Below are 27774 nucleotides of genomic sequence, written 5' to 3'. Positions count from 1 at the left end.
GAGGTCCTATACGAGAGGAAACGGCCTCAAGTTGTGCCAGGGGGGGTTTAGGTTGGATATTAGGAAATATTCCTTTACTGACAGAGTGGTGAAGCTCTGGCAGAGGCTGCCCAGGGCAGTGGTGGAGTCTCCATCCCTAGAGGGGTTCAAAAAACATGTAGACATGGCACTTTTGGACATGGTTTAGCAGGCATGGTGGGGCTGATGGTTGGACTGGATGATCTTAGAGGTCTTTTCCAACCTTAATGAGTCTGTGGTTCTACGAGTCTATGAAAAGGCATATGCACACACAAGGTCCCTCCCATTAGGATCATTCTCTTAGAGTTGTTTTTACTACAAAGCAGTGGCTGGTGTTTGAAAGAGAGATTAGGAAATCCTAGTTACAAATTAACCCCTCTTTTCACCGGACCTGCATTGGAAGTCACTCCTTCAGCTTCAAGGAGCTCTGGAAACAAGCTCATAATTCTAAATTACTCACGGTAAAGATGGTGAGGACACCAGCTCACAGAGGAGTTACGTGTGTAGTTAACGTCTGCTGAGTGTTTTAAAGAACCCTTTGCCCATGCCAGGGCACCCCATGTACATAAAACCGACTTGAGAATCGCACACAGCCTGCACTAGGGACACAACGCGAAGAGTTCAATGACAAACTCAACTAGGAGTTCAAAGAATCCTGGAATGGTTTGAGTCGGAAGGGACCTCAAAGCCCATCCAGTTCTACCCCCTGCCATGGGCAGGGACACCTCCCACTGCATCAGGGGCTCCAAGCCCCATCCAACCTGGCCTTGAACACCTCCAGAGAATATTTCTTGCCAAGATCTAATCGAAACCCAATCAAACCTAATCGAAACCAATCACCACTAAATCGATAATTTTTCGAGCACTGCATTATACTAAGTACCTTCTCCTTTTGAATCTATGTGCAAGATGGAGAAACAGCAGAGAGCTGCCACACATTGAAATGCATCACAGGATTTCAGGGTGCATCAGAGAAACCAGGAATAGAAACAGCATCTGAGGCAGCACAGGTGTGTGCTCGGCTAATCCCAGCTCACCGGCTGCCTGGGGAGGAGGGGAAACACCCTTTCCTGCCCTAGGAGTGCGTAGGCACCGGACCAAAAGAGTGAGATAAGGACAGGGATTTCAGGTTTGGAGTGAGCTGTGGGGATTCTTTAATGGGTATTAGTTCCAGGAGAATTGCAACATCGCCATATACGCTGAGTGCAGACATGAATTAATCAACCGGCCACATTTAGAGCTCAAGAACAAAGACTAGGAACTCCACCTCACATTAGATCCCACTCCGACCAAAAACGAAGCCCTGCAAATCCTGCTTTCCCACATTTTCATCTTTAACCACTGTAACATGCTTCCTCAGAGGTAAGTTGTACCAGAACATGATAAAACAGCACTGCAAAAATAAACTCATGGGCCTGGCGGGGAAACCTCATCTGTTCAGACAAGCCCGTGAAACATCACAAGCTCCCTCATGACCAAGATATGGAAAAGCAAGCACCGAGTTGGCACGTCGTTCTGACATAACCGAGTCTCTGGGACCCTTTGTTTAGGGCTCTGAAAGCCATTTGCTTTTCTGCTGGCCACTGGTGGGACACAAGGAGGGAGAGTAGATAGATTAAACAGACAATTTTGACATGATCAGCTCAGCTTGGCAATTAACTCTAACTTGTTAATATGTACGCTTCATATTTAACTTTCCAAGCAATGCCAAATCACTCCACGAGATGGAGTTAGCGCAGGAACAGCTCTAAGAAGATCCAGACTCCTGCCACACAATTAATTCAGTTGAAGAGCCTCTGTATACCCTGAGCAACAGGACAACCTGAGCCAGGGCGAACCACAGGGTGAAGCTGAGGTACCCAAAGGGTTTCAGAAGGATCCGATAATCATAGAATCATAGAATCACCAGGTTGGAAAAGACCCACCAGATCATCGAATCCAACCATTCCTATCAAACACTAAACCGTGTCCCTCAGCACCTCATCCACCTGTCCCTAAAACACCTCCAGGGAAGGTGACTCAACCCCCTCCCTGGGCAGCCTGTAATGCTGTAGGAGACTAACAGGGAACATACAACGTATAGTGCACACGCAGCGCTGGGTGCGTAACCTCTCTCACGTGCAGCAATGCTTTTAAGCATTCAGTGAGAAGAAACCGAACAGGGAACCTTGTAAGACACGCTGCAGATCCTGTTAACTGTCTGCCTTGCACTTGTACTGGGGGCAAAGGAACAAGTCAGATTCACATCAGGTCCACCAGGACAACCTGGCCTCCTTGGGCACTGGCCAACTCTTTATCACTCGGTTCAGAGGTGGCAGCCAGGGCACAGTCCAGTCTCCAAAGGGAGCGTTGGCAAATTAACCTGCCTGATGCTGAGCTCCAGCTCACGCGAGTTTAGGCTTGTTCACATCAGCCTTCCCCCCAGGAAAGTCACCAGAGAGAAACCTTTCTCTAAATTCATCTAAGAGAAGCAAAGCAGGACCAGCAAAAGAGAGTTTCTTCAGGGCCAGCCGTGTATTACAGATACTCCCCGACTTCCTACAACCCTCTTCTCTGGCAGACAAATGGACACAGGCTTCTCAGTACTGAGAGTCACATCCCATCTTCCACATTCCCACACTTCACTTCAGGAAGAAGCACCAAGGGAAATGCAGCTGGATTACGCACTGATGCTTTCAGGGGTTTCTGAAGCCATGCTCAAAAGTTATTCAGAAGAACCAAAATGCTGTAAGGAAGGTGGTTTACGGGAAAGATTCACCACAGAAATGAGTAAATGAGCCAACGTTACCATTTTAACGTAGGTCATGTAGTTTGGGTCTTTGGCGTAGGAACCATATTCATTCTCCACTTGGACTGCAATGATGGGGCCTCCTTTCTTGTACTGTTGAGAACAAAAGGGAGATGTTACTCACCATAACTTCTAATCAGAGGGACCAAAATCAGTGGCACTGGCTTGCAGGAAAGACGCATGAGTCTCAGGCGGACTCAGCTCCACTCTCTCATCCTCCCAAAGTCTGAACAGCTACATCTGGAGAGCTGACACACGTAATAATTCACCCTGGCTCCTGAAGCGAAGCTGGTAGCTTTGCTGCAGCCTGCTGCCATTACACACAGCTCACACTCATCCGTGCAGACGGTCCTTATGCACGGATGTAGAGGGACATGGATTGTACTTGCCTGAAGAGGGACAACAATAGGCATTAGACGGTCAAAGTAGGCATCCACGGCGTCTGTGAAGCCCTTGTACGTTGTCCTCAGTTGCATCTCTGGGTCTTGCAGTAGCCAACTATGAGAAAAGCAGCAAACAAAATCTGTCAGAGTCTCCTTCCCAGTTGAGGCTGCCAGAGGTACCACCACCCACCAGCATCACGTCACATCTGGGCAGGAGCCACTGACCTTTCCGTGTCACTTGGCCAAGCCCACAGTGCAGGTATGGACAACACCGGAGCACGTGCCGGGATATCCAGCACTCATGCTTTTAAAGGAGTCCAGACTGCAACTGCCAAGCTGTTCCCCTTCTTTGTGTGCTGTATTTTGAGCCTGAGCTAACTTCATTAACTTTCCCAATACGATACCACTCCAAAGGTTACTCTGGAGTTCCCTGCATCCCCAAGGACACCCCGCAACCAAGTGCTCCCTCATTAAAGCCCCAATCATCGCTCCAAACTAAGCTTCCAAGAATTGTTCTCATGGTTTCTATTGCTGATTTACAAGACTTCACTTGCTGGTTTGGGGTTAACACAGAAAAGAGGGGTTTGTTTAAGAGCAGAACAAAGCAGTGCTGTAACAACCAAAGCAGAGTGAGCCTGTGCCTTCCTTTTCTCTGCAAAAGGAGGCATTAACTAATAGTGCTTCCAGGGGTCTGAAAGACTCAACTCCTGTTTGCTACAGGCAGGTCGGTGGCCTTATAAAATCATTGTCTCTTTATCTGTTGCTCTTTATCAGGATCTTTTATCTGTCTGATAAAAAAAAAGGAAAATACACAGGTGATGAGGCAAAAACTGATGAGACGTGTGCTCCTCACAACCTAATGTGGAGCTGGCTGCTGCCTCTGCTCACAAGGAGCCACACAAGTTCCTGACACCCTTGCAGTTTTGCACCTGAACTCCCTGAAAAATGAGAAGATTAAAAGAAGTAACCCCCAGACTCTGTAAAGTGTCCCCACAGAGGTTTACGCTTCGTGAAGGTAAGGAAAACAAGCAGCATGTAACCTGGCACCGGTTCCACTGGGATCTAGTAACCAGGCGAGTCTCAAGGCTGACGTATTCAACGCAGCTCTCAAAGCCTCTTAGCAGCAAGGTGAGTGCTTCAGAGGAAAATACAACAGCCACCTGGAAAAGTTACAGTCTTTATCACTGCCAGACGTGTAATACGTAAGTTCTAGCAGGACTTTTAAAATGGACCCAAGACGAAGCAAATTCTTGTACCAAGCTGCAAATACTCCTGTTTATATTAAACAGAGTCGAGCTGCACCAGCCACAGAAGATGGGGTTCCCCGATTCTGTTTTCTTGCTTTATCTATGCTGTAATACAATTATTCAAGAATAAACACTCAAAAAATGTTCTGGTTCCAGCTTTGCTATCTGTACTGCTTAAGAGAGCTCCATAATGAGCACCTGCCTCCTTTGAGGACACAGAAAATAAATACTGGGGACACTCCCATCTAACAGCCAGCCAGTCTAATCTTTGAAGGAAGCTCGACTGTAGAATTAAGGGGCTTGCTGTTTTCTTTCTCCAGTCCTGAACGCTTGCCTCAACTGAACTATTTACAGACTCACCTGGGCAGCCCGCCAAGGTCCCATTCCGAGCAGATATAAGGTCCAGGACGCAGAATCACCCACAGTCCATTTTTAGCTGCCAGTGAAAGGAAGGCCCTAGAGATCCACAAAGTGCAATTATCGTCTGACTGCAGAATCCCCACTCCATGCACTCCTAACACACCCATCACCGTGACATTTAGGTACCAAAACCAGAAGAGAATAGAGCAACTATACTGGATTGGCACTAAAGCTGTAAGTTCCTGGGACTCCAGAAAGCAGGGGGAGGAATGACTCTCCATCTGACCTGATCACCTCCGTGATCCAGAGGCAGAAGCACAATTTTCTCCTGCGAGGGCGGTGAGGCCCTGGCCCAGGTTGCCTGTGATGGACACTCCATCCCTGGAGGGGTTCAAGGCTAGGTTGGATGGGGCTTGGAGCCCCTGGTGCAGTGGGAGGTGTCCCTGCCCATGGCAGGGGGTGGAACTGGATGGGCTTCGAGGTCCCTTCCAACCCAAACTATTCTACGATTTTATGATCCGCTGCCTGATTGAAGTATTGGCTTTGCTCAGAAGCTGGACATGACATCTTCATGCAGAAGCAAAAAGCACACCCTCCCCTCCAAACCTGAATATTTAATAAAGAGAGCTGTCTGTACCACATACTCTAGATCCAGGTTTTTGCTGAAGTCAAACTTCCCTCTTTCTTCTTCATGAAGGTTCCACGGCACATACCTGAAAGGCAGAGTCAGGGAAGTGGAGGGAAAGGAATGAAAAGGGCACCACGTTGGTGAAGTACAGAAAAAAAACAATGCACTCCCTTTGCTAGTCAGAAGAAGACCCAGAGTCTCCTGCGAGTCCACACTACAAGTGTCTTAGACATTATTTGTGCCTTTCTTTCATTTTCCTGACAAGCCCTTACTTTGTTGTGCCCTTTTCCTGTACTCTGCAATATCTACATTTCTCAAGACCACCATGTGGGTCTCTCCCCAGGTGAAGCTTTCATTCTCCAAGCCAGAGCAACTCCCTGGAGGTGTTCAAGGCCAGGCTGGATGGGACCTTGACCAGCCTGAGTCCAGCGGGTGGTGTCCCTGCCCACGGCAGGGGGTTGGAACCAGATGGGCTTGGAGGTCCCTTCAACCCAAACCATTTCATGACTCTATGAACTCCCAGCTGTGCTGTCAGAGACAGACCCTTCCATCAGCATAAAGCAAGCACTTCCCCAGTACATCTGACAGTCACCCCTTCCTATCAGTATTTGGGGACACTACAGCGTGTGATAGTTTAGTTAAAGAAAACATGAGTCCCCACTATTCTTTCCTGCATCTTTTCTCAAACTAACAAGTATAGAAAGACGTTGGAATTAACTACAAGGTCCCACCAGCTACCATGGAAGAGGGGACAGGTGGGAAGGCACGTGTGACAGAGCCTAAGGAGTGAGGACACTTACGTTGTGAGGGTGTTCAAGCCACACGCTTTCATCTTTAGCATACGGTCTTCCCAGTATTCCCTGGGGACTCGGAAATAGTGCATTGAACCTCCAAAGATGCGGAACGGCATGCCCTCCAGCAGGAACTGCGAGTTTTCTGTCTGCAAACCGAGGGTCCTCCCCCATAGCTGCAGAGGGATCAGCTCACTCCAGTTAAACCTAGAAAAGAAGGAGAGACATATCAGCATCCAGTCTCTAGTATGGAAACCTGTCCCTAAGACAGGCCAACCATTATCACTCTGCCTGGAAGGATCAGCTCCGACCTTCCTACTTCTTAATGAAACCATGCTCTGTCATACAGAGCACAGAGATTTGTCAGATGATAAAATGGATGGAAGACCTGCCCAGGATGCGTATTTAATATTCCCTTCCCTAGAAGCTGCCATCCTGAATGCCCTGAGCAAGTCTGCCGTACCCTGCACTGCTCCAACGTGCTGAGAATACAGGATGGAGAAGTTCTCACTCACAACACGAGCAAACACTTCCATAACTTTGGAAATGTAAGTTCTCCCTGTTCTGCAGCAGGATGACACGTGCTGGCTGATTTCCAGCTCCTCACTCCAGCAGTGCCCACGTCACACTATTGCAACCCTGAGCACCTTGTGGTCTCCAACACCTTCCAGCTCAATGCATGGAAAAATCAAGGAACCCTCGCCTGTTCACTGTGAACAGGAATCTTTTCTTTAATTCAAAGAAAACTGGGTACATTCACCCCTCCGGAAAGATGAGGTCTGCTGTCATCACAAACATTATTGCTTAGTTTAACCTCTTAAGTGTGTTATTTGCCAAAAGAATCGGAGCAAAGGAGATGCCAGGTTCCAGTGCTCTTACCTGAGTCAATACTCACACTACCACAGCTCCAGTCTGGTTGGCTCCTGCACGCAAGAAACTGCTTCCCATTGCCTCCCACAGCTCCCCAGTTCACTTCAACCGAACTGGGAAACACGTTTTCTGAACTCACCCAGACCCGGAGCCGTTACCCTGCCACCCCCAGTGCCACGACTCCGAATGCACAGCAGGGCTGGACAATAGCAGCTTGTTCCTCCAAGATGTTTTCACAGCCAGAGGCAAGCACTGAACTCTCATCGCGTGAGAGCAAGAGTGACCCACACGTTTGAGCAAAATGTCACATTCGCAGAAGAAGGAAACACCTCGGGCTGGTCGCTAGGCTAGTGCAGAGCGGGCATTAGCAGAGGGTGAGGATTCGGAGCTCACGGCTGACAGGGATTGCTAACCAGGAGCCTGCAGCATTATTTGGCCTCGGCACGAGACAAGGAGACTACAAACGAACGAAATCTAAGGCTTCCAGGATACTGTGACAAGCACAGGGGGTACCTGTATACGACAGCGTTCTCACAGGGCTCTGAAACAACCGGCAGCAGGCATGGGTAATACCTGGAAAAGGAAGTCTGGATTAGATCTTCACTGCCTCCAGCCAGCCAGCACCCACGAGCTTTTACTATCAATCCATTTGCAAAGAATAGTGCTGAGCAAAGAGATCATAACACAGCCCATTCGGAAGGTGGTGCAGTAACAGCAGAGATTTTATGAAGGCAGCACAGCTCAGGGTCAGAGAAATACACAAAATACCAAAAAGAGGGGCTCTTGATCAGGGACTGCAGGGATAGGATGGGGGGGGAAACAGTTTTGAGCTGAAAGAGGGGAGATTGAGATGAAATCTTAGGAAGAAATGTTTTCCTGTGAGGGTGGGGAGGTTGCCCAGAGCAGTGGTGGCTGCCCCATCCCTGGAGGTGTTCAAAGCCAGGTTGGATGGGGCTTGGAGCCCCTGATCCAAAAGGAGGTGACCCTGGAATGAAACTGAATGAGCTTTAAGGTCCTTTCCAACCAAACCATTCTACGGTTCTATGAACTGATGTGTTTAAAAGGTGGCTGCCTGAGTAGGAACAGCATCAAAAATTCTCATCTACACAAGAAACCAGGTACAGCCAGAGAATGATGACATGAGGCTGAGAAACGGCAGCGCTGCTCTCAGGGAACTGCTACGAGCAGTAGGAAGTGGTTCTCCCTGTGCCTCCCTGCCCCTCTCTCCTGCCAGAACTACATCTCGCCCAGATTGCAGTGTTTGCAAATCAGACCCTGAAACTGCAGCCCCATCTTCTGCTGCTTGGTGGGAAGCCTGAGCTGGAGAGCTCAGCGGGACTGGGAGATGCAAAAGAACCAAGTTTAAAGATTAAGATGGGAAAAACCCTTAGTTTCTAACCTGTTTCTGAGCCAGGTAAAGCCCTAAATTACCCCTGCACACACCACTCCTGCTTACTGCCACTGGTGCCAGAATGAAGGCTGTGCTAGGGCAGCACACACAGTCAGATAAAAATAAACAAATCACTTAAGCTCATCGACTTAATCCTGGGCATAACTTAGTTGGCAAGGTTCCATCAAGTTTCCATCACTGAAACTCCCTGGCTCCAGAGTTTTTTCTCCCAAGGAGGATGGGCAGGAAGCCTCCAGGCTCTCAATGTTCTCTACAGGTTCTCCTGGATATCTCAAAGCCACATCTCTTATTGGCTTCTGTTTGATCAGCTTCTCCTGTAAAAAAATTTCCATGACTCAGCAGAGCTTCAACCTGTTAACCCATAGTGGATTTCCACAGCTTAGAGTCCACCCAGGAGAGCAATGTTCTGCTCCTGGTGGATTTTTTCTCTTCCATAATGACAGCACAGGTGGCAAACAATCTTTATCTATCTTTGCTGAAGGTTACTGGATAGCTGGGTTGGGCAAGTTAGTCCTTAACAAAACAATCTCTGTAAGACTGGAGCACCTCCCATCCAAGGACATGCTGAAAGAGTTGGGGTTGTTCAGCCTGGAGAAGAGAGGAGAAGGCTCCAGGGAGACCTTACAGCAGCTTCCAGGGCTGAAAGGGGCTCCAGGAAAGCTGGGGAGGGGCTCTTGATCAGAGATTGCAGGGAGAGGAGCCCCTGATCCAGTGGGAGGTGTCCCAGCCCATGGCAGGGGTGGAACTGGATGGGCTTTAAGGTCCTTCCCAACTCAAACCATTCTTTGACTCTATGATTCTAGAAGTTGAAATGCAAACCACTCCAAGTAGAACAGGAATGTTGCGGTTGACTGCTGTGCTAAGGCATTCGTGCCTGTAAAACAAAAGCCCTGCTGAAGTCCTCTCTGCAGAAGCCTGGAGATCGAGCTTTGGAGTTGGCTTCCCCCCTGGCCAGACCAGTTGGGAGAAAGAGTTAATGGAACAGAAGAAAACCAGAATGGGGGGAAAGCATGGAGACCTTCAGCATTCATAAATGCTGAAGGAAGCACTTCGGAGGGCAAGAGACTTGACTGTTAATGCCTAAGCCCTACTTAGACCTGCCCTGGGGGGCTTTGCTGTCTATTCCCGGTCAGGCCAGAGGAAAGTGAAAGCCTTGAGCTGCTTCCACTCGCTGTCCTGCCCTGCCAAGGTGCTGTGTGGGTCAAAGAAGCCCCTGGTGCTCATTCAACACTGCTGGGATAACAATCCCTGCCTTTCGTAGCGCGGTTCATTCTCAGGGGATGCAGACATGGAGAAAACCACTGGGTACCAATGGATATGGATAGATACACTTGTACACGAGACAGACTTTCATGCTTTTATCTGGTATTGGTTTACAATAATCCTCTGCTAAGAACCTATGTGGCACAGACCCAATGCCAGCTACAAAAGAATTTTGCTTCTAATTAAGCAAAGATTTATCAAGGCTTTCCTATAGCTTTGAGGATCAGGTAACTTCCTACCATGAAAATATCCAAGCTATCAAAAGGATCTGAGCAGTAATAACCAACTACACCTTCCCTCACCTGAATATTACAGAATCATAGAATCACCAGGTTGGAAGAGACCCACCGGATCATCGAGTCCAACCATTCCTATCAAACACTAAACCATTCCCCTTAGCACCTCGTCCACCCGTGCCTTATACACCTCCAGGGAAGGTGACTCAACCACCTCCCTGGGCAGCCTCTGCCAGTGCCCAATGACCCTTTCTGTGAAGAATTTTTTTCCTAATTATCTCCTAATTATTTCCTAATTATCTCCTAATTATCTCCCACACTTCACTGTCAGGGGTGGAAGATCTGCTGCACGGCAGGGAGAAGGTGATGTGTGGACACCTCTGGCCAGAACACGAGACGAGAGGAGCATCACCCTCCAAAGGAACAGGATCTAACCCACACGGGATTGAAGCTAGGACCTTGAATAGCTTCTTGGTACTGCAGGTGGGCTACATGGGAAAGGCTAATGGCCTGGAGTGCACAAATGGGACCTGGAGGAGAACGTTCAAGGTGATGTGAAAGGAGAGGTGGTCACCACTGCTGGCTGCAGCTCAGGCTAGAGAGAGAGAAAAACAACTGCCTGGTGCAAGTGGGACAGCTTCAGCGAAGGGTTGTATCCGAGTGAGCGATCAATCCACATCAGCCATCGGGGCTGCGATGATGCAAAGCCCGGCAAGAGCCAAGGTCGGCAGGGATGGCATTATCCTAACGCAGAGTCTGATTTAGAGCGCTGGCAATCGCTCTTCCCTTATCCATTACTTTTTATGATAGACAAGAAGTTGCACGTGCTACGCGGAACATTTATTTACAGCTTTTAAACTATTTCTGCGCGGAGGCAGCATCACTCTCCCCGGTGCTTCCCACGCTCCATCCCATCGGAGGATGCTCTCCGTCAGGGACTGATGTGAACATGCTGGATCGCATCCAGCCTGGTTCTATTAATTTCCCAGGCAGCCAGAGGGAAGCACAAAGTTAATGACCCTTTTCCCGGTTAACAGGAAGCCCCAGAACAACAGTGAATGCAAACAGAGAGCAGGCGCACACTGTGGGGCATCCCCAGCTTCCCATGGCACCTCTGGTATTCCTGGTGTGGTGCTGCCAGTATCATGCACCTGATACTCCCAGTATCCCCACTGCGGTGTTCCTGGATCAGTACTCCCAGTGCGCTGCCCCTGGTACCCCCGTTACGGTACCCCGAGTATCCCTGAAGCAGTGATCCCAGTACCCCCAGTGTGATATCTCAGGCATCCCCAGTAATCCCAGTGCGGTACCCTGAGCATCCCCAGTGCAGCATCCCTGGTTCGGTACCCCCAGTTCTCCCAGTATCCCTAGTGCAGCATCCCCGGCGCAGTGGCCCCGGTATCCCCGACGCTCCCCGTATCCCCAGCCTGGTCCCCCAGGTGCGGTGCCCCGACCATCCCCAGGTGAGTTCATCCTCCCTCCCGGTTTGGTCCCCCTGGTATCCCCGGTTTGGTCCTGGTGCCCCCAGCATCCCCAGGTTGGTCTCCCCAGTTTGCTCCCCCCGTTATCCCTACCTGGTTCCAGTGCCCCGAGCATCCCTGGGTCGGTCTCCCTGGTTTGCTCCCCCCCGTTCTCCCCGGTTTGGTCCCCCGAGCATCATCGGGTAGGTCCCCCCGTTATCCTCATTTGGTCCCGGTGCCCCGAGCATCCCCGGGTGAGTCCCCCCGCTTTGGTACCCTTGGTATCCCCGGTTTGGTCCCGGTGCCCCGACCATCCCCAGGTCGTTTTCCACTGTTTGCTCCCCCCGTTATCCCCATTTGGTTCCCCAAGCATCCCCGGGTTGGTCCCCCGGTTAGGTCCCGGTGCCCTGAGCATCCCCGGGTCGGTCCCCACGGTTTGGTCCCCCCATTATCCCCGTCTGGTCCTATGACCATCCCCGGTTTGGTCCCCTCGTTAGGTCCCGGTGCCCCGAGCATCCCCTGGTCGGTCTCCCCGGTTTGCTCCCCCCGTTATCCCGGGTTTGGTCCCCCGAGCATCCCCGAGTTGGTCTCCCCGTTATGTTCCAGTGCCCCGAGCACCCCTGGGTCAGTCTCCCCGGTTTGACCCCCCCGGTTTGGTCCCCCGAGCATCCCCGGTGTGGTCCCCCCGTTATCCCCGTTTGCTCCCCGCCTCGGTGCGGTGCCCCGCGCATCCCCGGTGTGGCTCCCCCCGCCCCGCGGGGGCCGTGCCGGCTCTCACCTGCGCAGCAGCAGCCACAGCCCCACGAGGAGGAGCACGAAGCCCCCGAGCCGGCGCTGCCGCCGCCCGCCGCACGGCCACATGGCACCCGCGGCCCCGCCGGCACCAGCCCCGCTGCGTCCAATCTCCCCCTCCCACTACTCCCCCCCCCCCCCCCCGCCCCGCCGCCTTGGGCCGTTCCGCCCGCCCTGCGGCGCTGCTGATTGGCCGGCGCGGCCTGGGCGCGCCCATGTCAGTCATGGAGAAGGGGGGGGAAGGGGGCTGCCTCGTTGATTGGGCGCTCGCTTCGCAGAGCGGGAGGGGAACGCGGGGAGGGGAACACGGGGAGGGCCGAGGGCGATGCCCGCGGCTGTGGCGCTGCGAGCGGGGGTGAGAAAGGCCAAGGGAAGGTCCTGCAGCCGGGGCAGGGCAATCCCAGCACAGAGACTGAGAACTTGGGGTGCTGGGCTCAACGGGAGCCAGAAAGGTGAGAGCTCCCAGCCCAGAAAGCAGCCGTGAGCTGAGCTGGTTCCAGAGCGAAGGGACCAGAGGGCCAGGGAGGGGATTCTGCCCCTCTGCTTCGCTCTGTAAGGCCCCACCTGGAGCCCCGTGCCCAGCTCTGGAGTCCTCATTACGGGGAGGACATGGAGCTGTTGGAGCGAGTCCTGAGGAGGCCATGGAGATGATCCCAGGGATGGAAAACCCCCCGTACAAGGACAGGCTGAGAGAGTTGGGTTTGTTCTTGCAGCCTTCTCTACTCCAGGCTGACCTCGGAGCAGCTTCTAGTCCTTAAAGGGGCTGTGGGAAAGCCGGGGAGGGGCTCTGTATCAGGGAGAGCAAGGGTAGGATGAAGGGGAACAGTTTTCAGCTGACAGAGGGGAGATTGAGATGATATCTTAGCAAGAAATGTTTTCCTGTGAGGGTGGGGAGGCCCTGGCCCAGGTTGCCCAGAGCAGTGGTGGCTGCCCCATCCCTGGAGGGGTTCAAGGCCAGGTTGGATGGGGCTTGGAGCCCCTGATCCAGTGGGAGGTGTCCCAGTTGGTACTGGATGGGCTTTGAGGTCCCTTCCAACCCAAACCACTCTTTGATTCCTTGCCACATACTGGGCATTCAAGAAGGAATCATAGAATAACCAGGTTGGAAGAGACCCACCGGATCATCTAGTCGGATCCTCTGGAGAGGCCAGCAGCAACACTGAAACTAAGAACACCTCAGAAGCTGAGCTGCTGTGCAACCTGTGCTTCAGAAAGCACCACTGAGATCCGGTTAAACACCTGGAACACCACAGGTCACAACTCCTTTGAGTTGCCATCATTGCTTTATTGATTCCAAATCTGAGGGGAACCCAGCTTAATTTACCAATATTTCTACTCCCCCAACATTGTACTGATTTCAGGCAAGAGTTAAATGTCTCTGTGCAGGACCATGGGGTTTGAGCAGTTCCTCTGTGCGGCAAAGGCTTCTTTGTGATGAAGCACCAATTTGTGGTTGGGACAGGGAGAAAGAGCCCTGGGTACCTTAGAAAATGTGTTACGAAGAAAAGAGAGAGAGGAGTGCTTCTGGATAAAGGAGAGGCACCCTGCTCCTCAATTCAACCTCTGCAAGTGTTAGAACCGCAAGACTCGCAGTGAACTTGTTCTCAGCACCCAGGAGGACAGGTTTTAAGCAGAGCAACCTGTTCTATAGAATTAAAGACCTCACCGCCACCTCTGCTTGAAATTCCCATTCCAGTGGCTCAGCAGAGATGACCAAGAGGTTTCGTGTTTCTCTTTCTGAGGACGGGTGGCAAGCAGCCCGTGATCAGGATTTTGGAGACAGAGGCTCATATTCACAACTGTGATTTGTATCTTCAGGCAACAGCAGCTCTGCCAGGCACGGGGTGCAGCTGCGACAGCACGTGGATCGCATCCAGCTGTGCTCCCAGTCAGTGTAAGGCAGAAAGACTGTTTCCATCGGAGTATCCCCCTCTCCACTCCCAGGGAGAGAGTTGGTGAACAGGGGAGGGAAACAGACCAAGCTGTGACAGAGGAAGGTATTTAAGGCTGGAGTCTAACTCCTGGCTTCAGCCTTGTAACAGATTCCTGGCAACAATCATCCGCATCACCTCGTTGGTACCTGGAGCAGGATGAGGGTGCAAAAGAAAGACAGTTAGGAGATGGTCCAACTCTGCCCCCAAAGAAGACAAAGAGAATTCTTCCCTAAGCTGCAGTTTACAGCATAGAAAAGCTCTTTCCACCAAGTGAGGGGGCATTTTGGAGATGTTGAGCCAAAATACAGCTGCCAAGTGCAAGTACATTGCTCAGGAAAGGTTTCAGAGTGGTAGATGCTGGTGCTTCTTTTCATTTGGGCATTGAGAGGATGAGGGCACCAGACATCAAGAACTGGATATATACCAACATCCGAGTTCTCTGCTTTACTATTTAACCCATACACAACACAGGGAAAGAGAGACTATAGACCCACTCAGTATTGGAATGAGCGTGTCCCTTCTCAGGTACCCTGAATCATAGAATCATAGAATCATAGAATCACCAGGTTGGAAGAGACCTACCGGATCATCGAGTCCAACCATTCCTATCAAAATGAAGGTGAAGGATTTCAAAAGGCAAGGAAAGCATGTTTAGGAGGCCAAAGTGAGATTAGAAAAGGCCACTCTTAGAGACACGATGTCAAGGAGTGACAACAGACTGGAATCACAGGAAAGGAATTACTGAGGAGTGTCAGCATGTGTCTGTTGAATGGAACTTGACAGTGGCACCACTAATATGCAACTGGATATCTCCCCTGCTGTCAGACTCCTAAAATACACCGAAACTGCTCCATCAGACCAAGAGCTCCAGGCCAGGAGATTCACAACATTACATCCATGGACACCTCATGCTCAGAGCATAACAGGACTCTGAAATCCAAGAATCAGAGTCATGTGAGAACATGGGGGCCTCCAGAGGGACTGTTCTTCACTGCCAAGTCACTGCTAGTAGTCTTTTACCTTCCAGGATCTGGTGGACTCTGATGTCTCGCACAAATTGCTGCACAGCATAATCCTTCAGGTAGCCGTAGCCCCCGTGCATCTGCAGAGCCTGGTTACAGATCTGAGAAGATAACATCGCTGCTGAAGTGACTCGTGTGGTGTCAAGGGCAAGTCAGCAACAGAAACTCGGTAAGAACCCAGGAACCTGGGCTCATTCTTTTCTGATCACCTTATCTCATCTCTTAACAAAGTCTGGTCTGATACCAAGGCGCTCTCAGTCCCCATCTGTGCTGCTTTCAGTGCTATCGAGTTGCCTAAGTGCACCATTAAGGTGAACACGATAGCTCAGAAATTCCCAGGAAACACTTGAATACTATGGCAATTTTTGCTGCATTTCTGTGGTGCTACTGCTGTAAAATCCAAACCACCAGATCACCATCTAGTGGTCATCAGGCGAGGCATCTCATCAGGGCTCTGGTTTCTATCAAAACACAACTCCATGTGTCATTCTCTGTCAGTGTGGGGCATAAAACATAATAAATAGCAAAAAAAAGCACTGAGAAAATATGGTAGTTTCTAAATGACACTGATCCAGAAAGGGTCACGGCACAGATTTTCTTTTCCTTTCTTTTTCTCCTTCTCTGTTTAGGGACATCTTGTGATAATGTTTTATTTCTCAGTGGTCTAGGAAAGATTACTTGTTACCTAGGAATGATCAGCCTATAACCTGCATATTATCACTTGAAAATAAAAATGCTCTGCTCCCTGTCCTGTCTCCTTCTGTGGTTCCCTAGAAAGTGGTGTAAAAAGCACTGTAGGCTTCAACCCCACAGGATGAAAAATGAGTCTTCTGGTTCAATAAACGTGCTTGGGTCTGGGTCCCTACAGTGTCCAACTTTTCTGACATCCTGAGCACCAAGAGAGGTCTCCAAGCTTCCAGTTATGATGGCAACTGGAGTTTGAGTAACCTACCGCAAAGCATTCATCAGTAGCGAAGAGCTTGGCCATGGAGCAGAGCACGGCCGCATCCTCCCGTCCCTCCTGCAGTGCCCGCGCTGCATTGCGAACCATGAGCCGCGCTGCCACCAGGCGCGTCGCCATCTCCGCCAGCATGAACTGCAGGTACTGCCGGCAGGAGAGGAAAAACTGGGTCAGTGTCCCTGGAGGGGCCTGGATCCTGGACCACATCCCACTGCCTTCAGGCAGTTCTCAGGCCTGACATGTTTCTTTAGTGAGGAAAAACCATGTTCCCGACTTCTCCAGGGAAGACCCTGCGAAGTAAGTGGTGGGACCAAGATAAGGACGCACCCAAGATCACAGGTTACCTGATTGTTTGCTAGAGGTTCTCCAAACTGTTTGCGGACAGTGAGATGTTCCTGAGCCAGAAGAACAGAGGCATGAGCAGCTCCTAACGAACAAGAAGCTGGTGGGAGAAGCCAATGATGCAGCATGAATATGAAGCTAACGCAGAAGGGCAACAAGATCCTGCCTTCTTCCCTTTGCTCCCAGCTGCCTTTCTTACCGATATTTATCCTGCCTCCATTCAGTCCCTTCATGGCAATGCTGAAACCCTGCCCTTCAGCTCCCAGCCGATTGCCAACAGGAACAATGCAGTCCTCGAAGATCACAGCCCGAGTTGGCTGGGAATTCCAGCCCACCTGGGAAAAAACAGAGCACCCTTGACCTGTTGGTCCCACTGCTTTGGATGCAGCCAAGGGTGCAGTTGGCTTTCTGAGCTGCAAGTGCACATTGCTGGTTCACGTGGAGCTTCTCATCCCCCAGCACCCCAAGGCCTTCTTCTCAGGGCTGCTCCCCATCCATTCTCAGCCTGTATTTGTGCTTGGGAATGCCCTGATGCAGGTGCAGGACCTTGCACTTGGCCTTGTTGAACTTCATGAGGTTCACAGAGGCCCACCTCTCCAGCCTGTCAAGGTCCCTCTGGATGGTATCCCTTCCCTAAATCCTTTGTTTAGCAAATGGACATTGTGCAAACCTCACCAAAGCTGGACGTGGCCTGGAAAAAACCCATCAGGCTGGGATTCTGCTTCACATCCAAGAATAGATCCCTAAGGCTTTGCACAGATGCGATGGTCTATCCCCTGCACCTCCCTCAAGCACACAGGAAGTAAAACCCAAGCCTCTTACCTTCTTCTCTTTCTTCCCAAAGCTGAGCCCCGGTGTCCCCTTCTCCAGCACCAGACAGGAGATGCCCTTGGGACCTGGGCCTCCTGTGCGACACATAACCACATAGACATCGGTGTCACCTCCTCCACTGATGAAGGCCTGCGGAAGGGCACAAGAAGGAAGGGGTGGATTCCATAGGCTAACCTGGAGCCTGCAGTAGCAGCCGGGGTACAATGACAGAGTGCCAAAGACCCCAGGACCAGGAGGTGCTTTGGGATCCAACTGTCCTAAGCTCTGCTGAATGCTCTGCAGAGCAGGTCCTACCATGGGAGAACACACAGAAGTGAAGAGATAGCAGGGGGTGGTAAGGATGAGACCTAGTCCCTTTGTGCACACAGTGCCATCGAGCAGCTTTAGGAGGAGCAAAGAGGTACCTTGGAGCCATTCAGGACGTAGGTGTCCCCTCTTCTCTGAGCTGAGGTCAGCAGGGAAGCTGCATCACTTCCACTTCCTGTAGGAAAGGGAAGGAAGCAGCCAGTGAAGCAGCAAGTCCAGGGCCTGGGAACTCTACTGGAGCCTGGGAGTTCTCCCAGGGATCATACCCAACAAAACTTGGGTTTGTACCACAAGCATCACAGCAACCATCACCTGCCCCTTCCGAACTTCCCAGTGATTGCCCAAATGAACATGAAAAGAAATTCTTCATCCCCAATTCCATGCAATGTTCATGTCCAGTTAAACCACATTAGGAGCGAGGGAAGGGAGAAGATTTCTTGGCTGAGGATGCTCACCTGGCTCAGTCAGGCAGTAAGAAGCAAATTTTTCCATGCTACAGAGCGATGGGCAGAACCTGCGCCTCTGTTCCTCGTTGCCAAAGGTGTCGATCATCCAAACGCACATGCTGGAGCAGGAGAGAAGGAGCAGTGTGACAGTATGTGAACACAAGCAACTCGTACAAGAATATCCCTGGCTGAACAGAGGAACAAAGCTCCATGGGGTTCAGCCAGAAGCACCAAGGCTTGAAAGCACATTGTTCCACCCTTGCTGCAGTTAATCTGAGGTAGCCCTGGCAGTAGCCCTCCTTCCCCTTGCCCCCACACACACCAAGAGGGAACAAAACCATTGCCACAGGAGCTGAGAAGAAGGCTATGCCTTCCATTCCCCAAAAATCTGCTGCCATCAGGTTCTCATTCAAGAGTTAGCATTCCCTTCAATGATAAACCCTTTGTCTCTTTAGAAAACTGCACCTGGAAAAGGAGGCATCATCGCTCTGTCACTGTGCAAAGCGAGCTCATCACTGAACATGTCTGTACAAGCTGAGAGAGCTCCAGTATCAGCTGGCGCCTCTATCACAGTGTGACCAAAGCACAAAGGCTTTTTTTCCAGGCAGGTTACTATCTATAGACAGCTTAAAGTGGAAGAGCAGGGAACAAAATCCAGAACTTAATCCCATCTTGCGTGCCACAGCGCTAAAATTACTTCTTGGTGGCATCTCAGTTTTTGTAGCCTGTTTGTTTACTGCTGTCAAGAGCTCCTCACGGGGATGTGTCTGCTTGGGGTCCCAATCAAGCATCACTAGAGCCATATCCAGCTGGATTTAGAGCCCACAGAACTGCTGTGTTTTTCAGCCACGCTTACTTGTGGATGCTCATATAAGCAGTGGTACTGGTGCATCCAGTTGATAAAGCTTCAAAGATTATGGAGGTGTCAAGTCGTGACAATCCAGAGCCACCAACGTCTGGTTTCACATAGATCCCACCGAATCCTAGCTGGGCTGCTTTCCGCATTGTTTCCACAGGGAATATTTCCTATTGGGACAGGTAGAGACATCGCAAATGAATACCCATGATTAATTTGATCTCAGTATTCAATCTTTCTGGTACACCTGGGCTACCAAGACCAGTCCCAAACCCCTGCAGAGTTTAAGTTAATAGGGTAGGTTCAAGAAGAGGTGGCTATAGACAGATACATTCCATCTTCAGGAGTAAATCCAGGTTTTCAGATGACTGAATAGCCTGGCTAGGAAAGCTTCAAGGAATTTCTGATGGCTTCCCACTCCAGCTACAGCAGCGGCTTCAAAGAAAACCTCTACAGATGAGATTAACGCATCGAGAAGCTATGGCAGGAACTCCTCTGATGAGACCCAAGGATCCTAACAGCCTAAGGGAGGAAAAAGTGAGCAGTGCAGCCCTCCTCAGGCTGTCATACCTTTTCATCCCACTCAGCCATGTGAGGAGCCATCTCCTTGGCAGCAAAATCAAGGGCAACTTTCTGGAATTCCTTCTGCTCTTCAGTCAGGCCAGTAGATGCTAGAAAAGCAGGAGGAGATCAGAACATGTGTCTGTTGCTGGACAGCCAGCACTACCAACTCTTCTACACCCCAAAAAATTCCAAAGCATCCCTTCTCTCACAGAAACAGTTCAGGGTCTCTGCAACAGAGATAATTTCTTTATATCTCGGGCCATCACAAACTGTGCAGCAGGCTTCGGGACAGAGCTTACTTAGGACAATGCAAACCTGAAGTCCCAGCTATCCCTGCCTACTAAACACTAACTGCATTGCAAGACTGGGACAGAGAACAGCCCTGGGACTGTTCCCAGGACTGCTTGGACTCCAAGGCAGCTGTCATTTCATCTCACCAGGTCTGCAGAAATGCAAGGGAACAGCCCTGGGACGGGGAAACAGCCCTTTGGAAACGGGGTCTGTAGTTATGGTTATGTCCTGCATATGGAAACTCCTGCTTCATTTGCACTTGGATTCAACATTGCTTTGTTAGCTTTTTTCCTAGAATTAGGATGCTGCTAATTCAGTCCTAAACATGGTTGTATTTGGACACATCAAAGCAGATTTGATGATCTTAAAGGTCTTTTCCAACCTAAACAATCTGGGAATCATAGAATTGTAGAATGGTTTGTGCTGGAAGGAACCTTAAAGCCCATCCAGATCCAACCCCTGCCCTGGGCAGGGACACCTCCCACTGGATCAGGGGCTCCAAGCCCCATCCAACCTGGCCTTGAACCCCTCCAGGGATGGGGCAGCCACCCCTGCTCTGGGCAACCTGGGCCAGGGCCTCCCCACCCTCACAACAAAACATTTCTTCCTAAGATCTCATCTCAATCTCCCCTCTTTCAGCTGAAAAACATTGCCTTCATCCTACCCCTGCCCTCCCTGATCAAGAGCCCCTCCCAGCTTTCCTGGAGCCCCTTTCCATACTGGAAGCTGCTCTAACTTCTCCTCGGAGCCTTCTCTTCTCCAGGCTGAACAACCCCAACTCTCTCAGCCTGTCCTCGTACAGGAGGTGCTCCAGCCCTTGGATCATCTCCGTGGCCTCCTCTGGACTCACTCCAACAGCTCAAAGTCCTTCCCAGGCTGAGGACTCCAGAACTGGATGCAGGGCTCCAGGTGAGGTCTCACCAGAGCAGAGCAGAGGGGCAGAATCCTCTCCCTCAACTGCTGGTTCAACTGCTCTGGGTGCAGCCCAGGACACGGCTGGTTTCTGGGCTGTGATCACACATTACTGGCTCATGTGGAGCTTCTCATCCACCACCACCACCCCAAGTCCTTCTCAGAACGGCTTCTGCTCCATTCTCCACCCAGCCTGGAAGCATTCGGGAATCCCATAGAATCACCAGGTTGGAAAAGACCCATGGGATCATCGAGTCCATGGGAGTCTGGCTCAGACATAGCTCCCACCCTGGTACCCAGAGACCATCTCCAGCCACCAGAAGATGCCTTCAACCACAGAGCAGCCCACATTTCCAGCTGGCTACGGGGACAGACACCCTGACAAGCCCTGGCAGAGGGAGAAGAAGGAGAGGGACCTGGATTAGTGGCTGATAAGAATGCTTGAACTCGATGATCCTGGGGTTGTTTCCAACCTAGTGATTCTGTGACCTCCTGGATGCCGGTGGCCACCATGCCCCGCTTCGGGCCCCCTCCCTGTGGCACCACAACCCCACGGCGGAGGAGGGGGGTGTCCCCTGCCCCCGGTGTCCCTGTCCCCCCCACACTCCCGGCAGCCTTACGGTCGATGCAGGAGGCGATGCCCCGCCGCCCCGCCGCCCCCCGCAGCCCCAGCAGCCGCCGCAGCCCGGCCGGCAGGCACCGAGCAGCCATCGCGGGGGCCGGCGGCAGCTCCCGGGGCAGCCTGGGACCTGTAGTCCAGCCCTTGGAGAGGAGGAGGAGGAGGAAGGAAGAGGAGAGGCCGTGCTTCAGCTTTTGCATAACGGTCAGCCCGCTTCCGAGATCCTTCTCGCACCCCCGAGCATCCTTCATCCCGGAGCATCCTTCTTCTCCCCGGAGAATCCATCCTCCTTCTCCTCCCGGTGCCAAGCGAGGGGGATCTGCGGGCCGAGCGGTGAGCGGGAGCCGGGAATGGGAGGGAGAGAAGGGGGAATGTTGGCAGGGAAGGTGGAAAAGTTGATGCCACTCGCTCCGCGGCAGCGCCGAGCCAAATAAGTGCCAGCAGGGGTTGGACCCGCCGGCTTTGTGCCCTTTCCCGAAAGGATTTTGCACGAGTAAACTCTGGGAGCAACCCAGCTGAGTGTGAAGTCTGGGAACAGCGAGCTGAGCGTGGACGCCAGGATCAGAGCGCTCAGCATAAACTCTGGGAGCAGCCAGCTGAGCTAGACCCCCCTGCTACAAGGCTAGATGGAGCTCTGGAAGCAAACTATTCCCCTCTTCCAGCTGCAGAACCCTTTTTCTAGCAGCAAAGCCCCTTCTTCCAGCAGCAGAGCCCCTTCCAGCAGCAGAGCCCCCTCTCCCAGCAGCAGAGCCCCTTCTTCCAGCAGAGCCCCCTCTTCCAGCAGCAGAGCCCGTCTTCTAGCAGCAAACCCCCCTCTTCCAGCAGCGCAGCCCCCTCTTCCAGCAGCAGAGTGGGGCTCCACTTCATCCAAGCACTCTCCAAATCCTTCTCGAACAGCTATGGAAAACAGCAGCAGCCCCACTGCTGTCCATGGGAGCTGGGCCGTGGCGGGCTGCCTGCCTGCCCGGGGTGTGGTCCACAGCCCGTGCCAGCACTGAGCTGATGGAGGAAACACTGAGCATGAGGAAGGGCGGTTATTCACTCCTTACTTGCTGTTCTCCATCTCAGATCTCACTACTTTTTCGGCTTGTCTCCTTCTCTCATCCTTCCTCCTCTCGTCACTTCTTCCTCCTCTCATCATCTCTTTCTCCTTCTCTCATCCAACAGGTGCTTCTCGTGAGCAGCAGACAATCCAAAGAGAGCAGAGATGCCTTGGCCGAGCAGAAAGAGGGACAAAGGAGCAGTAGGAGGTCTGTGCTGGCATCCTAACTGACATCGCATCACTCACTTGGGGTTCTAAGCTATAGTGAAACCACAGACAATCATTTTAACCGTCTGTCTTTCAAAGCTGCCTGTTCTGCAGACAGTATTTCCTCTGTAAAATGGGCTGAGCATCCATGTGTGACTGAGGCAAGTCTGAGAGATACACGGTAGGGACAGTGATGTATGCACAGCACAAGGCGGTTAAGAAATGTAAATCATGCCTGTTTATGAAGAACTTGCAGGCCCTATGCATTTTAAATTGTCAAATTTATACCCAGGGTAGTAGCAGGAAGCTGATGTGGTACCATCTGCAAAAAAAAAAAGCAAAAACCTTGCACTTGAGGCAATGTTATGTGGCGTTTCAGGTGTGAGATGAAAAAGTTGTGCAGTTGGATCATCTGTGCCACTCATCTGCTTAATTGACTCCAGTGAATAACCACCTTCTTACCCTTTAATCACATTTTATTAACTGCTTTTTGCTGTCTGGGTCCTGGGCAAACAGGGATATAGACCCTGGTAGCACAGTGGAGGCTTAATCTAAGTTTTACAGCTATGCAGTAATTGAAATAGCTTGCTTTGCTGCTGATTTTTCCTGTTATTCACCAAATTCACCTAAATCAACTTTGATGCCTGCAGTTGATTTCTCAGTGATTAATTAAAACAAAACTCTGCTACACTTCATGCGAGCAACATGGTCCATCCTGGCTTTTTTAATGATTAAGCATGACAATTAAGCTATGTTTGAGCACAGCTCCCACAAAAAATACATACTTATTCCAGATGCAAGGTAGAAATAGTCACAAACAGTGGTGCCTCACGCTGCTACCTTACCCATAGCATCTGGGGTGCTCACACTTCTGCTGCAGTCAAAAACAAGTCTGTGAAACCAGCTGACATTAAAGTGTTTCAGCACAAGCCCTTGTCAGAAATAAAATGTGGTTTATCTGAATGGTTTATTGTTTCTTTTAAGATAAAAAGGAGCCTGATGCTAAAATTGCCAAAACCGAGGAGGAGACTTCAGATAAGGAAGAAGAGGAGAAGTCCACGAAGCCTCCAGCTGGCAGTTCCAAGTCAGGATGGAAGAACTGGAAGAAGACAAAAGAATCTGACTCCGGTGGGGAGGAAAGCAAGATAACGTATTGCCACTGGCTTCTGAAATCAGAGCCAGAGAGCAGGCTCGAGAAGGGAGTGGATGTGAAAGTAAGCACTGACACCCATCCTTCCTCAGTGTACAGGACCAGTTTCACTGCTTTCCAGAGCTTTAGTGCCTGGACGCCAAATTACAGGATCAAACGGTTCAGATTGTTTGCAGTACTAACACTATTGAGTCTTTGCTTCTCAAAATCCATCTGTTGTCCTGGAAAGACACAACATTGTTCTCTTCCAGGGTGACAGCTCTGGGGTTTGATAGTTGTGATAAAAGAGGCAATCGGGTTCTTAGGATGCTTAGCATCATCCATTTCCGACTCAGACCTTACGCTGCTTCGGTGTTTCTCCTTTATGAAAGCTTTTCTAGAGCCCCTGTGGAAACGCAAATGACTGTGCCAAGTTTGTACTGTAATCAAAGGTGCTACTAGGAACCAGTATTTAGGCACAAAGCAGACAAAGAGACGATAAAGATCACACTGCCCCCCTGAACTGAACCTGTATTTTCATTCCATTTGGCAGTTCAGCATTGATGACTTGAAAGCTCAGCCCAATCAGACGACCTGTTGGGATGGAGTAAGAAACTACCAGGTAAGAAGCCCACGTCAAAGACACTGAAACACCACTAGAGATAAGGTGGCTGTGCCCACAGGTGACTTGTTCCCTTTGCCTCAAGCGTTTCCTTCTGATGCATTCTGCCTGCTTCTCCGGGAGCATTTTTTAGGAGTTAATGCTCCTCTAGGTCAAAGGTAGATTCAGCTGGGTAGTATTTGTCAAATGAATGGGTTTTTCATTAGCTCAGATGAGCCTTTACTTCCCTGGACACCTTTTAGCAAGTCTGTTCTTACTCAAATACTGTGTCTTGTCAGGGTACAGCTTTGTTCCAGTCCTCTCCGCAAAGGAAACCCATGTGTGCTTCCCCCCTAGATAGGATCTGCTCTGCTGCTTGTTTGCTGACAGCAAACCTAAGCCTCCTGCTGTCCCTGAACAAGGGTGGCTGAGCCACTGAATTCCCACGTGCTTTCTAACCAACAGGATCTTGCTCTTTAGCCTTGTTTTTGCTTCATTGCATTGCAGTATAAAATATCTGTAGGATAACAGCATTAACGACTGTAGGAAACCTTACCTGAGTAGCTCTGAAGCATACACACCACTCCTGGTTTTTGTTCCTGGCTGCTAATAATGAAACCCGGTGAGCATGAATCAAAGAGCTCAAAGTCTCTCATTTATACTCAACAGGCAAGGAATTTCCTGAGATCCATGAAACTTGGGCAGCAGGCCTTCTTCTACCACAGCAACTGTAAAGAGCCTGGCATTGTTGGCATTGTCAAGGTGGGGCCTCTTCCTTGTTCTGTGTTTTGGGGAGAGGGGGGAGGTCATAATGGGTGGGTTATCAAGCAGCTCGTTAGCCTTACTTCTATCTCAGCACCAAATGAAGTCAAAAGCCATGTAATCAGAGCAGGGAATGAGCTTGGAGCATCCATGCTCACCGGTACGTACCATGGCAGGGCTGACTCGTGCATCCTTCTGCAGAGAAATGGAACCACACTGCTGGTTTCCTGCTGACATTTCGGAGCGCCTCCAGCCAAGTGTTGCTCCACACTCCGATTAAAGTCTGAGTCACTAAATTCTAGGCAGATGAGCCTGCAAGGCAAAGCAGTGTAAAACCTGGGGCACAGAAAAGATTTCAAGAGGAGAACTCATCACAGAGACTATCACCATCCACTCAGTTTTCCTCTGCACTTTGTGGTCCTTCCACACTGCTTTCCAAGGAGGGAATGATGCTTCCTTGACAGCCTTCCTTGACAGTTCTGCTTCAACCCAAGAAATGCAGAGGGAAACATATCCCACCGTTAGAATGGGGTCCAGAGGAAAGCGAGGCTGATTTTTGCACCAGGATTATTCCTTATGTCTAGTCCCAGCTTCTCTAAGCACATTCCACATGCTTTGCTGACAGTGGTTGGGAACCTGTCTCGCATTCTTCTCCCGTTCTCTCCAGATCGTAAAGGAGGCCTACCCTGATCACACGCAGTTCGATCAGAAGGATCCTCATTATGATTCCACCAGCAGAAAAGAGAACCCCAAATGGTCCATGGTAAAGTAGTGAAATAAATAGAGCTGTTTCAAGCTTTGTGGGCAAGCTGAGTGAGGCAAGAAGCCTCTTATCATCATACTGCAGGTGTTCTTAAGCTTCTGTCCTGGCTTGGTTACCTTTTTCTCTCTCAGAAAACCCAATTGTGATTGTTTTCCCTACCTTTTTCCCTATCTCTTCCAGAAGGCTGCCAAAATATATCTCCTTAAACTTTCTAATCTTACTTGGCTGCAGAGCTGATCTCCACGCATGGCAGAATTCTGAGTCAGGAGAGAACAAACATCTTTATGTCCTGCTCTCAGCCCACAACAAAGCTGTAGATCTGAGGCACTCTGAAGTACAGGGAAGTGATTGGGAAGTGATTGTCCACAGGCTGGCTACATCCCACACCTGGATTTTGTACTGCCTGTGACAACGTGCACGCATGTTGCTAGTGCACATTGCTAAGATTCCTGCAAAAAGAGCAACTGCATGAAGTGTCAGGAAGTTGTTTTAGCCTTCAGCAAGGAAAAGCTTCCATACCATAATAAGACAGTCATTTGCTTCTCTTTAAAATCTTTATCATAGAATCATGGAAAGGTTTGGGTTAGAAGAGACCTTAAAGCCCATCCAGTTCCAACCCCCTGGTACAGGCAGGGACACCTTCCAGTGGATCAGGGGCTCCAAGCCCCATCCAACCTGGCCTTGAACCCCTCCAGGGATGGGGCGGCCACCACTGCTCTGGGCAACCTGGGCCAGGGCCTCCCCACCCTCATTGTGAAGTATTTCTTCTTAATATATAATCTAAATCTTCCCCCTTCCAATTTAAAGCCATTCCCCTTGTCTTATCACTGCATACCCTTCTATAAGGTCTCTCCGCAGCTTTCTTATCCTCCCAAAGACCTTACATGAATGACCTCTGGATATATCCTTCTTCAACCACATTCCTTTGCTGCCTATCCCTTTCCCCAGGTGGATGTTCAATTCGTGCGGATGACAAAGCGTTTCATCCCGCTGTCTGAGATCAAGACTCACCACCTGGCACATAAAGGGGATGGAGGCCCCCTGAAGAACATGATGCTCTTCACCAGGCAGCGCCTTTCCATCCAACCACTGACACAAGGTAAGGGCCTCCTCTGGTCTCGTGGTGCCATTCCCTCTGAGATGCAGCCCTCCCAGAGAACCTGGAAGTTCCCCTTACGGCTCTTCCTTTCTTACCTTTTCAACACAGAGGAATTTGATTTTATCTTGAGTCTGGAAGAGGAAAAACCACATTAAGAAACTGACAGCAGCACAGCTTCTGCCCAGCCTGCTGATGCCGCCTCCTAAACCAGCGTAACTTTCCAATGTACTTGCTCAATTCACAGCAACAAGAACGTGCCCACACACGATTCGCAGCTACACGTCCCTCACCCTGACACACTGTTATTTTTGCTTATTTTTGAATAAAGCCTTTTAGAATCAACTGCATCTTCTCAGTTTTTAAGAGTGGAAAAAACCTGCAATCGTGCCTTGCAGGATGAAACAGGCACATCCTTCTCAAGGAGTTTACTGTGGGATCCAGTGCAGTTCCAGTTACTGCAGGGGAATGTTCTTCTGCAGAAAGTTATCACCCAGCTTCTCTCTAGAACAAGAAAACTGAGATGTAAATACACATCCTGCTCGACTGCTGCAAAGCAGATCACAGCTTTAACTTCCTGCAGGGATAAAACTTCCCATGTTATTTTCGAACTGACAGTGGAGAAGAAAATAAAACTTGCTTTAAAATCTTTTAAGCTACTTGTGTCCTCCACCAGCACAGCTTCTACACAGTGACATAGAATGATAGAATTATTTGGGTTGGAAGGGACCCCACAACTCATCCAGTTTGACCCCTGCCATGGGCAGGGACACCTCCCAGTGGATCAGGGCCCCATCCAGCCTGGCCTTGAACCCCTCCAGGGATGGGGCAGCCACCCCTGCT

General features: G+C 50.6%; 3 protein-coding genes across 5 annotated transcripts in view; 1 reads left to right on the top strand and 2 right to left on the bottom strand.

The window, feature by feature from the left end:
- The window catches only part of GLB1L2 (galactosidase beta 1 like 2), a 32942-nt gene extending 20601 nt beyond the window's left edge, over window positions 1–12341 (bottom strand). Inside the window, exons 1-7 of one of the 2 annotated variants that reach the window (XM_069876345.1) lie at window positions 12234–12341; window positions 7599–7658; window positions 6225–6422; window positions 5441–5509; window positions 4797–4892; window positions 3196–3304; window positions 2807–2899 (exon numbers count right to left, since the gene is read on the bottom strand). In XM_069876345.1, coding sequence (XP_069732446.1) covers window positions 2807–2899; window positions 3196–3304; window positions 4797–4892; window positions 5441–5509; window positions 6225–6422; window positions 7599–7658; window positions 12234–12316 — 708 coding nt within the window. In that variant the 5' untranslated portion in view covers window positions 12317–12341. The remainder of the gene's footprint in view (window positions 1–2806; window positions 2900–3195; window positions 3305–4796; window positions 4893–5440; window positions 5510–6224; window positions 6423–7598; window positions 7659–12233) is intronic. The other variant, XM_069876346.1, reaches the window with a different exon arrangement.
- Window positions 12342–13511: 1170 nt separating this feature from the next.
- Window positions 13512–21537, bottom strand: ACAD8 (acyl-CoA dehydrogenase family member 8). Its single transcript, XM_069876347.1, has 11 exons — window positions 21333–21537; window positions 19516–19616; window positions 18946–19115; window positions 18099–18208; window positions 17742–17818; window positions 17329–17466; window positions 16706–16841; window positions 16509–16606; window positions 16156–16308; window positions 15202–15304; window positions 13512–14327 (listed from the first exon to the last, which is right to left on the bottom strand). The coding sequence occupies exons 1-11, from the start codon at window positions 21529–21531 to the stop codon at window positions 14275–14277; spliced, it is 1338 nt and encodes a 445-aa protein (XP_069732448.1). The 5' UTR covers window positions 21532–21537; the 3' UTR covers window positions 13512–14274.
- Window positions 21499–27276, top strand: THYN1 (thymocyte nuclear protein 1). Of its 2 annotated transcripts, none has more exons than XM_069876373.1 (8): window positions 21499–21664; window positions 22496–22581; window positions 23565–23794; window positions 24263–24331; window positions 24980–25072; window positions 25740–25835; window positions 26784–26934; window positions 27043–27276. In XM_069876373.1, exons 2-8 carry the CDS (start codon window positions 22539–22541, stop codon window positions 27087–27089), a joined length of 729 nt encoding a protein of 242 aa, XP_069732474.1. In that variant the 5' UTR covers window positions 21499–21664; window positions 22496–22538; the 3' UTR covers window positions 27090–27276. The 2 variants fall into 2 exon arrangements, with proteins under 2 accessions (XP_069732474.1, XP_069732473.1); XM_069876372.1 differs by having other exon boundaries at window positions 21500–21664; window positions 22499–22581.
- Window positions 27277–27774: the final 498 nt, after the last annotated feature.

Source organism: Phaenicophaeus curvirostris, chromosome 25 (genome assembly GCF_032191515.1).
Source record: "Phaenicophaeus curvirostris isolate KB17595 chromosome 25, BPBGC_Pcur_1.0, whole genome shotgun sequence".
NCBI classification, from domain to species: Eukaryota; Metazoa; Chordata; class Aves; order Cuculiformes; family Cuculidae; genus Phaenicophaeus; species Phaenicophaeus curvirostris.
This window is presented reverse-complemented; position numbering and strand designations above follow the sequence as displayed.